This window comes from Schistocerca cancellata, chromosome 4 (genome assembly GCF_023864275.1).
Source record: "Schistocerca cancellata isolate TAMUIC-IGC-003103 chromosome 4, iqSchCanc2.1, whole genome shotgun sequence".
NCBI lineage: Eukaryota > Metazoa > Arthropoda > Insecta > Orthoptera > Acrididae > Schistocerca > Schistocerca cancellata.
In genome coordinates, this window is record NC_064629.1 from 216,394,169 (window position 1) to 216,406,391 (window position 12,223).

At 44.1% G+C, this 12,223-nt stretch overlaps 1 protein-coding gene across 2 annotated transcripts in view; it reads right to left on the reverse strand.

Annotated features, from left to right (window-relative positions):
• Positions 1–11,252, reverse strand: part of LOC126183323 (cuticlin-4) — a 243,927-nt gene extending 232,675 nt beyond the window's left edge. For both annotated transcript variants that reach the window (XM_049925184.1, XM_049925183.1), the window contains exon 1: positions 11,140–11,252. In XM_049925184.1, coding sequence (XP_049781141.1) covers positions 11,140–11,158 — 19 coding nt within the window. In that variant the 5' untranslated portion in view covers positions 11,159–11,252. The remainder of the gene's footprint in view (positions 1–11,139) is intronic.
• Positions 11,253–12,223: the final 971 nt, after the last annotated feature.

Sequence of the window (12,223 nt, forward strand, 5' to 3'; positions counted from 1 at the left end):
CCAGTATTTGCGCACATTTCTCTTCTTTCCAGTCGCTGCAAAGTCTGCTGCGGTGCTTCGGATAATTGTCCTCTTGGCGTATCTGATCTCCGTTTTTGTCGATGAACCAATGTTTAGCAGACCACATCGAACATCCTTGATAAATCTGTAACATCGTCTGTGAATTTAAATCGTCGATAAATACTTGCAAATCTCAATCAAGAATTTAAAGTAAACTAATGCTTTATGGACATTGCGGGAACGAAAAAGGTTTCTTCTAATGGGCTGTGAAAGAACTAAGGCGATATCTTTTACCATCTGTGTGTAATGCCGACCACGCTCTTACTTAACAGACTGTACATGTATGTAACTCTGGTAGGCATTGAAATCCTCGCGACATAGTACCCTAGTACGCCGCTAGATAAACTAAAACAAAGTAGCACAGCCCACTGATAATGTGGAGTACGGTTCGGCAGTTAGTTTTCAGCGTTAGAAGGAGAACGACGCTGCAACAATCGATGCCGAGTTGGTAAAAGTGTACCGCAATAATGCACCATCGTATGACACACTGGTTAGGCAAGCAGGCGCTGCCATTGCAGCAGAACAAGTCTGCCTGACGAAGAACGAAGTTTGGCCAGCAGAGGTACAACAAAGAGGAGGACGCAGGGTAAAAGGGAACAAAAGACGCTGGAGAACCGGCAACGCCCCGGGCGGCTGATGCTGCGGCCAGTGCTCCAGCCTCGGCCGCACCTAGCAGTACAGTAGGATGACGTCATTATACGGCCAGTAACATTTCGAGTCTCGCCTTCTGGATTCGGCTAACAGCAACGACCTTCATCATGGACTGCTACATAATTTATTGTGTTCCAAATACGTCTAGGAGTACTAGGGGCTCTGCAACACCTTTCAGTTCGCGGAATTCCATTCGTGTGGTGAAGGCAACTGGGAAAAATCTTTGTATCAGCAAAATGTTATATATCGATACATCGATATATTTTCCTAAAAGTAAAGATATAAATAGACTATATTTTTTTACGATATACAGGGTGGTCCATTGATCGTGACCGGGCAAAATATCTCACGAAATAATCGTCAAACGAAAAAACTACAAAGAACGAAACTTGTCGAGCTTGCAGAGGGAAACCAGATGGCGCTATGGTTGGCGCGCTAGATGGCGCTGTCATAGGTCAAACGGATATCAAATGCGTTTTCTAAAATAGGAACCCCCATTTTTTATTGCATGTTCGTGAAGTAGGTAAAGAAATATGAATGTTTTAGTTGGACCACTTTTTTCGCTGTTTGATAGATGGCGCTGTAATAGTCACAAACATATGGCTCACGATTTTAGACGAACGGTTGGTAACAGGTCGGTTTTTTTAAATTAAAATACAGAACGTAGGTACGTTTGAACATTTTATTTCGGTTGTTCCAATGTGCTACATGTACCTTTGTGAACTTATCATTTCTGAGAACGCATGCTGTTACAGCGTGATTACATGTAAATACCACATTAATGCAATAAATGCTCAAAATGATGTCCGTCAACCTCAATGCATTTGGCATAAGTGTAACGACATTCCTCTCAACAGCGAGTAGTTCGCCTTCCGTAATGTTCGCACATGCATTGACAATGCGCTGACGCATGTTGTCAGGCGTTGTCTGTGGATCACGATAGCAAATATCCTTCAACTTTCCCCACAGAAAGAAATCCGGGGACGTCAGATCCGGTGAACGTGCGGGCCATGGTATGGTGCTTCGACGACCTATCTATCTGTCATGAAATATGCTATTCAATACCGCTTCAACAGCACGCGAGCTATGTGCCGGACATCCATCATGTTGGAAGTACCTCGCCAGTCTGTCATGCAGTGAAACATCTTGTAGTAACATCGGTAGAACATTACGTAGGAAATCAGCATACATTGCACCATTTAGATTGCCATCGATAAAATGGGGACCAATTATCCTTCTTCCCATAATGCCGAACCATACATTAACCCGCCAAGGTCGCTGATGTTCCACTTGTCGCAGCCTTCGTGGATTTTCCGTTGCCCAATAGTGCATATTATGCCGGTTTACGTTACCGCTGTTGGTGAATGACGCTTCGTCGCTAAATAGAACGCGTGCAAAAATTCTGTCATCGTCCCGTAATTTCTCTTGTGCCCAGTGGTAGAACTGTACACGACGTTCAAAGTCGTCGCCATGCAATTCCTGGTGCATAGAAACATGGTACGGGTGCAATCGATGTTGATGTAGCATTCTCAACACCGACGTTTTTGAGATTTCCGATTCTCGCGCAATTTGTCTGGTACTGATGTGCGGATTAGCCGCGACAGCAGCTAAAACACCTACTTGGGCATCATCATTTGATGAAGGTCGTGGTTGACGTTTCACATGTGGCTGAACATTTCCTGTTTCCTTAAATAACGTAACTATCCGGCATACATAGCACTCGCCCGTTGGGCACTTTGATCACAATAGCCACACATCAACACGACCTCGCCGGCAGGAGCGGCCGAGTGGTTCTAGGCGCTACAGTCTGGAACCGCGCGACCGCTACGGTCGCAGGTTCGAATCCTGCCTCGGGCATGGATGTGTGTGATGTCCTTAGGTTAGTTAGGTTTAAGTAGTTCTAAGTTCTAGGGGACTGATGACCTCAGCAGTTAAGTCCCATAGTGCTCAGAGCCATTTGAACCATTTTTTTCAAGACGACCTCAACCTTTCCCGCAATTGGTAAACGGTCAATTTTAACACGGGTAATGTATCACGAAGCAAATACCGTCCGCACTGGCGGAATGTTACGTGATACCACGTACTTATACGTTTGTGACTATTACAGCGCCATCTATCACAAAGCGAAAAAAGTGGTCCAACTAAAACATTCATACTACTTTACGTACTACACGAATATGTAATAAAAATGGGGGTTACTATTTTTAAAAAAACGCAGTTGATATCCGTTTGACCTATGGCAGCGCCAACTAGCGGGCCAACCATAGCGCCATCTGGTTCCCCCCTTCAAGCTAGACGAGTTTCGTTCTTTGTAGTTTTTTTCGTTTGATGCTTATTTCGTGAGATATTTGGCCCGGTCACTATCAATGGACCACCCTGTAAATCAGAATGGCAATATCAAGTACCGATATTTTTATTTTATATTATATTTTTTCGCAATTTTCGGTAAATATTTGAAGTTGTTCTTTTGAAATTGTAGTAGAACATAATTTTACTTTTAATTGGTGAAGGAGTCTTGCTACTTTTTGAGCTTTCATCACATCCAAAATATCTCTTTGAATGTGTGATGCAAGTATAGGCGGCACAAAAGAAGAAGTCCGATTGCCCTTGGGGGGGGGGGGGGGGGGGGGGAAGGGGAGGTGTGAATTGAAAAACGAGAATTCCGGTGTTAAAACAATTTTAATGCACCTAGTGTGATGTTTCTTCACATCATCATTCTTCAAAAACAGTTGCTGAAAATGATGAACAAAAATCCGAGTGACAAGATTGGTCTTTGCGGTGGGCGGAGACATCTGAGGGGAAACGATGACGTAATAGGCGTACGGCGCTACCAACAAAAACTGCGACATTTAGCTTCACCATGCAATTTTGACACTACAACTGGCAGGTCGCTGGTGTTGGCAGAAATGAAAAAACAGGGAAGTCGACACGATGTGTTCCGGACAAATCCGAAATGTGACGAAACTGAACGACGGACCTATCAGACACCTTTTATTGTGCCACTTACATGCAGTTACAATTGTTAGCGAAGTGGTTATCGCCAAGCATGAATGTGCATCGTTTTGCTTTCAGTTCTTGCTTTGATTCTTACAGAATATATAATGATAAATCAATACTTAAATATACAGCTCTAAAACCGGTAGTATATTCGCATTGTGCAGCCGATATTTTATAGGCCGGTAGATCGATAATTTTGCCGTTGATGTATCGATACATTTTCGATGTGTTGTGAGTCGCTAACGAATTTTTTAAATATCGATATATCGGATTTTCAATATTTTGAAAAAAGTCGACAGTCCAAAACACCTCTTGTATCTCACACATTTTTAGGACCTCAGTCAACCACACTTCAGTTATATTAATGTTATTATTTTCTTCGCCAGGAAGATACATTCTGTTTATTGCATTTCAAATTTGCTCATTTATCAAGGCGAATTACCTTAAGTTTTAACCATTCACCCTAAACTGACAATATGAGTGAGCGCTGTGCAGCATATAAATAGGGCCAACTGGGGCTCAGATTTTACGTAAGAGAAATATTTTAATTTATGCCCGCTTCTGTTGCCGACACCATTAATTCACGCTTAAGTGATGATTCTCGATCTAAGGACAGTCAGTTGGAATCTCAATTGTGAAAGATATTTTCATGCTTATCAAAAATTTGGCGATCAATCACGAGACTTTGCACTAGTTTGCTGGGGAAAATTTCAAAGTCTTTCCTCCCCATTCTACGGAGTGAGGACATGTGACTGGCGGATGTCAACTTCGCGTTCCACTGTCCACTTAGTGTAATTCGAATGCAGCAGGTTATAAGCCAGCACACAGTTACAACCTGAACCTTCTCTTTCGTCTTCGTCAACAACACAACCATCACATTGCAGTCCACAAGCTTTCAGTTTTTCATCCATCACAGTCGGCTAGGCCTGCGGGAGTAAAGAATATGTGATCGCATTTTATTCCTTTTGTGTTCGTTTTGCGCTACTTGTTTCCTCACTATGTTGAAATGGTAATAAATACTAGCGGCGTTCAATAAGTAATACAACACATATTTTTATCGACCAATTTCCGTCGAAAAAAAAGCGAAATTTATTCTGAAGCATAGCGGAATATTCACGCTTCAGCCTCTACAGCCTAATAAAGCTGTGATATGTGGCGGCGCTATATGCAACCTTCAAAATGGCGTCTGTAACGGAGATGCGTTCGAAGCAGAGAGCTGCCATTCAGTTTCATTTGGCGGGATACCAGAGCTTCGCAGATATTCACTGCGGCTTGCAGAATGTCTACGGAGACCTGGCACTGAACAAAAGCACGGCGAGTCGTTGGGCGAGGGGTCTTTCAGCATCACAACAGGATCGTGCAAACCTATCCGATCTCCCGTCCAACAATAGACTGGTACCATGAGGGCACACAGACCCTCCCAGTAAGGTGGCGTAAGGATTCGCATTGAATGGATATTACGTTGAAAAACATGGTTTTGTAGCCAAAAGAATGGGAAATAACATGATGTACTGGAATCCTGAATAAAACCAACCTGCTTTAAAAAAAAAAAAAAAAGTGTGTTGCAATACTTATTGAACGCCCCTCGTAATAACGAAAATTAAATTGAGTATGAAGTCATTAACACCCGTAGTCACCCTGCACCTGAACAACTTGAATGAATATATTATAAGCTCCTTCTTTAATATTTTTTTCTGTCTGTGGGAATTGGGAAGCTTGATCTTAGTGGATGAAAATTAGTAAGATGGCTTCACTTACGCACTTATTTGTCTAAAACCGGCCTAAAAGTACTGCTTCAGCTGTATTAGTCTAAATTAGGAAAAATATAGCAAAAAAATGTTCAAATGTGTGTGAAATCTTATTGGACTTAACTGCTAATGTCATCAGTCCCTAAGCTTACACACTACTTAACCTAAATTATCCTAAGGACAAACACACACACCCATGCCCCAGGGAGGACTCGAACCTTCGCCGGGACCAGCCGCACAGTCCATGACTGCAGCACCTAAGACCGCTCGGCTAATCCCGTGAGGCAAAAATATAGCGTATGGTCTGAAATGTTTCGAACGCTGTAGCTAATATCCCACATACAAACTTTTGTTCATACATCACTGTCAGTGAAAGAAATTTTGCAGTTAATCGGGACATAAATGGCGCTCAAAGACTTACATAGCGCCTTCATCTTATGAAGTGGAAGTTCATAGTCACATTACACGAGCTGCAGAGCATATATGAACTTAATTATTAGGACATTTTATAAACGTCCATGCAGCTAGCCGAAACTGCTGCCTGCTGTTCACTGGTGACGTTAGTAGATTTTTCTTAGATTTCAGTCAAAACAGACAACGTTCATAAAATTAATTTACAAATGGACAGCAGAAAACCAATTCTCATTTACATACACTGATCTGTGAGGACATTATGACCACTGACCTACGATATAAACCCGTCCAGGCGATAGCAGCATCACCTGGCGAGGAATGACTGATAGGCACACACACGGTGCGTGTACGTAGTATCAGTGAGCGTGCTATCCGTGTGTAGAATGGGGGAAGGCCTGCAATCTATCTCAGTTTGATCGAGGGCAGACTGTGATGGCCCGGAGGCTCGGCACGAGCATTTCGGAAACTGCACGCATTGTCGTGTGTTGGATTAGTGCTGTGGTGAGTGTCTTCAACACGTGGCCAAACCAAGGTGAAACCACGTCCAAACGTCTTGAGGTTCGGTGGCCACTCCTCATGGTTGGTTGGTTTGGGGAAGGAGACCAGACAGCGTGGTCATCGGTCTCATCAGATTAGGGAACGATTGGGAAGGAGGTCGGCCGTGCCCTGTCAGAGGAACCATCCCGGCATTTGCCTGGAGTGATTTAGGGAAATCACGGAAAACCTAAATCAGGATGGCCGGACGCGGGATTGAACCGTCGTCCTCCCGACTGCGAGTCCAGTGTCTAACCACTGCGCCACCCTGCTCGGTGCCACTCCTCATGACAGATGCCGAACGTCGTGCGTTGGGCAGACTGGTAAAACAGGAAAGGCGACGGATTGTAGCAGAACCAACATCAGACTTCAATGCTGGTCGAAGTACAAGTGTGTCTAAGCACACAGTGCATCGAACACTCCTAACGACGGACCCTCGCAGCCGACGACCCATGCATGTGTCAATGCATGAGTCAATAACACCATGACATCGATAGCTAAGGCTCAAACGAGCACGTGGTCATCGGCACTGGACGTTGGGGCAGTGCCAGAGCGTTGCATAGTGTAATGAATCCCGATACCTCCTTCATGATGCCGATGAGAGGGCACGAATCCATCGTCTTCCACTGGAACAGCTCCTTGGCACCTGTACGCCAGGACGGAGACAGGCTGGCGGTGGCTCCATTATGCTCTGGGGAACGTTCATGTGTTTATTCATTGATCCAGTGGAGCCCGTGCAAGGCACCATGACAGCCAAGAATTATCTTACACTGTTTGCAGGCCACGTACACCCCTTCAGGACGATCATGTTTCCCGACGGCAGTGGCATTTTTCAACAAGATAATTTGCCATGTCACAAGGCCAGGAATGTGATGGAGTGGTTCGAGGAACACAGTGGCTGTTCCAATTGATGTGCTGGCCCCCCAATTCGACAGATCTGAACCCGATCGAATACATCTCGGATGTGATTGAACGTAGCGTCAGAGCATGGCCCCCTTGCCAGGATTTACAGGAATTAGGAGACTTGTGTGTGCATATGTGGTGCCAAATCGCTCAAGCAACCTACCAAGACCACATTGCCACGACGCGTCGCCGCTGTTATCCGTGCCAAAAGTGTACATACCGGCTATTACGTAGGTTGGGTTGGGTTGTTTTGGGGAAGGAGACCAGACAGCGAGGTCATCGGTCTCATCGGATTAGGGAAGGAAGTCGGCCGTGCCCTTTCAAGGGAACCATCCCGGCATTTGCCTGGAACGATTTAGGGAAATCACGGAAAACCTAAATCAGGATAGCCGGAGGAGGGATTGAACCGTCGTCCTCCCGAATGCGAGTCCAGTATCTAACCACTGCGCCACCTCGCTCGGTATTACGTAGGTGGTCACAATGTTCTAGGTGATCAGTGTAATCGTAAAAAAACCCTCAAGTAGCTTTTTTTTTAATTTCACGACTCTATTAATTGTGCAGTGTTTGTATAGATGTAACCTGCTCTTTAAATCTATATGTATTATAAAAAGTGATGTACGTATGTATGCAAGTATGTATGTTCCATATCTCCTCCTAAAGCATTGTTCCGATTTAAACCAAACTTGGTACACATATACCTTGCTGTCTGGAAATCATCGCTGTGGGGGTAAGAACCACCTACTCTTCAAAAGCCTGGGGGTGGGGGCGGGGGTGAAAAAGCAGTGTAGCTCACGATGCACGAATACTGACAATGCATACAAGCTTGCAACAGAATTTACACATAATTTCAAACCTTTACAGAACTGTTTCTCGCTGATGACCTCCACAAAATAATGAAAGGAAAAATGTTTGTAGCTTACTACGTTTTCGCTGTTCATGCAGTAAGACTACCGCATTAAGCACGACGTTTTAATTCATTACTTGTTTACTTCTAAAGGTATTCACAACACACTTCGGAGACAGTAGCCACATATGCCACAGGATATACCTGCAAATTTGCGGCCTTGTACAGCACATCGTTCAGGAGATACGACGTTATAAACACTGAGCTTCGAGAAAATGAAAGTGCTGGACGAAATTGCTAAACATACAGGAGAAATATGTGTACAAATACGTATGAAATATTTTAAATGTCTGTGAAATATATTTGACATGTGCGTAAGTGGGCAAAGCCGCAAGTTAAACGTTCATCCTAAACCCCTGGAACTATTTCAACGCAACATTAAGCATCGGCACGTCGGCCTGGAACGTAACATACGAGAAGGTTGTGAGGCGATGTCAGCCAATAGAACGCTGACTAGGACGACAAAACGACAGGAGCAGCACCTATACGAAGAGAATATAAGCGCCTCACCAGCCAGCCTCGGCCACACGAGAAGAGTCGCACTAGAAGACAAGCCGTCATCCTAACTTTTTAGTCGTGACTTCTGTTTTGCTTGCATGGAAATTGTATATATCGAAGGACATAGATTATTTGCATGTCTCCAATTGCTTGCGACACTTCATTTAAAAAAGGCAAAGTTAATTACTGTCTAATTAATTTACTGTAATAAACTCCAACAATAAGATTTGCTTGAATGTTGTCCAGCTAAGCGAGAAAACAGCTTCCTAGGCACCCTGTGTTAGACGAGTGGGTAGGATCCCACACAGTATGGAAAGCAATACTGTGGGCGTAAGAACCACTAGCATCCTTTTGGGATGAGCGTGATAACGTGGACAGAGAGGGGTGAGGAGGAGATGGACAGAGAAAGGGAAGAGTAGGAGATGGGAGGAGAGAGGGGAGAGGAGGAGCTGGATAGAGAAAGGAAAGAGGAGGAGACGTCCAGGGTGAAGAGGAGGAGAAGATGGCCAGAGAGGGGGAGCAGGAGGAGATGGACAAATAGAGGTGGAGGAAGAGATGTAATTAAAGGGGAGGAAGAGGAGATGGGTAGAGGGGGAATGAGCAGGCTGACAGAGGGGGAGGAGCAGATGGACTAATAGAAGATTCGAATAAATACGTACCCGGGCAATGCCAGTACTCAGCTAGTAATCTTTATAAAATGCCAAATACTCCTGTCAGATGTTTTACATGGAAAATACCTGTTTAAAGATTGCAGCACCCTAAAAATATTTGTTACTCTGCAAGAATAGTGTATTTAGCTTATAATAATAATTTAGCTTATAACAATAAGCTAAATACATTATTTGTACAGATAATGTATTTAGCTTATTTATCTATAAACAGTATAGTTGGACGGTTCTTGTTGACAGTAGTTATGTCGTTCCCATTAGAGATGTGTGTAAAGATGGTGACGAATTCCAATTGAGAAAACAATCCTAACGTGATCGTTTAGTTACGAATAGCAACTCATAATGGTTCTCTTGGTGGAAATGCTAATAATTTTGTGTATGAAAGTTTCTTACTTTCACATTTCGTTTGAGCACTACAGCTTCAACGTATGCTGCTGCACATTCCCTACAAAGCTTATCTCTTGCCTGTGCCAATAACCACAAACTGACCATAAAAGATCGTAACCTTAAACTGTCGCTGTCATTCAGGGTTTAAGTTTGCCAGCTGCCAACAGGAAATCTGCCTGTATATCTCTCGGCGTCACTGCTGTTGTCTCCTCTTACGATGGTCTGAAGGAAGGCTGCCACGGATTGTCTTGAGAGAAGCTTTTCTTACTTGTAAGCTCACCGCGCGAGATGGCGCAGTGGTTAGCACACTGGATTCGCATTCGAGAGAAGGGCGGTTCAAATCCTGTCTGGCAATCAAGATTTAGGTTTTCTGTGATTTCCCTAAATAGGACCAGGCAAATGCCGGGATTATTTCTTTGAAAAGGGCAAGGTCGATTTCCTTTCCCATCCTCTTCTAATCCGAGCTTCTGCTGCGTGTCTAATGACCTCACGGTTGACGGGACGTTAAACTATAATCTTACTTGTAAGGTCGCATCATAGCGCACTAATACAACAAATTTCATTCCAAAGCATGCTTAGCCTTACGTGGATGTGTGACGCTTGTTACACTGACACGAGAGAGTAATAATTTTTCAACTTGAAAAATCTGAAGCAGTATCTATTTGGAGTGGATGTCTAATGTATTGCGTAATCCCACTCAAGAAATTCGACAGACTTGTTTTCAGGGAGAACACCCTATAGATCAATCTCGTAGCAGAGGTTCAGATGAACAGCTCACACACAGCCATCATTCTTGCGCCCCTCCTTCGGTGAATAGGAGCTGAATATAAGACGCTGTTAAAAAAAAGTCCTGTTTCGCATTCACCGCATAGTGAGTTGCAGTGTTGAGACGTAGATCAAACTGAACTCACAGTGATGAAACTAGACATTGCACGAATAAACAAGTAGAATAAATTTAACGAGTCGAAATTCGTAGCTCATGTCATTACGAATTCAGGACTTCATTCTCAGATTCTGACCATCGAAATATATTTCAGAAAGTGAGAATAACAGCAAGGGCAGAAAATTTCACTGGCACTATCTTCCTCGGAGAACAGTAGTATATTCAATACGTTTTAAATGCAGAGCCCTCAACTTTCTAGATTATATAAACACTTTTGTCTTCGTGAATCGATCGAGAACAAAACATAAAAGAAAACTGAGCGCACATTTCACAATATTTCGCGTAGTCCCAAGAAGCAAGGAGAAAAAGGAGACGGATTACAGGTCGTAGTTCGACGTGTGGAGTTCGTGAAGAATATACTGTTAACTCGTGGTGTTGCTGTTAGTCACATGCATTGAAGTCTCCAGACGCGCAGCCTCAGCGTGAGCTCACCGGAGTAGGCGTTCGACATGCGGTGGTGGAGTGTCGGGGCGAGCTGCGTCGGTGGGTTCGTGTAGGAGCGGCGCGCGCCTCTCAGCAGGACGTTCGTCGTGTACTGGCTGACTAGTGACTCGCTGCTGCAGCCGGCGCCGCGCGTCCGCCTGTGACGTCACGTCTTCCGCCCCTGCTGCTCCCCACCCCGCTCGCAGCGAACCATTCCGACGAAGACCCTCACTGACTCACGGCCTTGCGCAGCCTTGTCTTTACCGCAGCTCAGGATCACGTCACAACCGTAGTACGGTGCCCATTGCGCTCAACAAAAATTTCAGATATCTCGATTTTTGTTCTAGTAAACTCGTGAGGGAACGAACGCCTTCTGATTATTTTCCTTTATTTTATACATAATGGTGACGCTCAACATTGTATCCGTCATTGCGAAATAAATTTGTTTTCTATAAACCCTGCTTCTGAAACTATCGTATATTTTCTTTTCTCTGTTTGTCATTTAGACATAATTCGGTACCTATGCACCATCTTCTGTGTACCTCACTATAGTTCGTAGAGCGTCTCATTTAAGTTAGTAGCGAAACAGTTTTGATTGAATTATTATTGGTTTCCCCATCTTAAGCTAAATGGTTCAAATGGCTCTGAGCACTATGGGACTCAACTGCTGCGGTCATAAGTCCCCTAGAACATAGAACTACTTAAACCTAACTAACCTAAGAACATCACACACATCCATGCCCGAGGCAGGACTCGAACCTGCGACCGTAGTGGTCGTGCGGTTCCAGACTGTAGCGCCTTTAACCGCTCGGCTACTCCGGCCGGCCATCTTAAGCTTACTACAATTAATCAGAGAGGGTATTACACCAGACGTGTTTCGCTTTTGTTTATAAAGCATCTTCTTTGGTGATTGTGCAAATATGGATAAATTGTTTGTACAGTTTTGTTTTTTTGGGTTAAAAATTGTATTTTGTTTATAAAGTTGGCGTGGAATTTACAAAAAGCACTCACGCACACACACACACACACACACACACACACACACACACAGGTTGGCAGCGCTCACAAACTACACGAAAAACAAACGCACAAA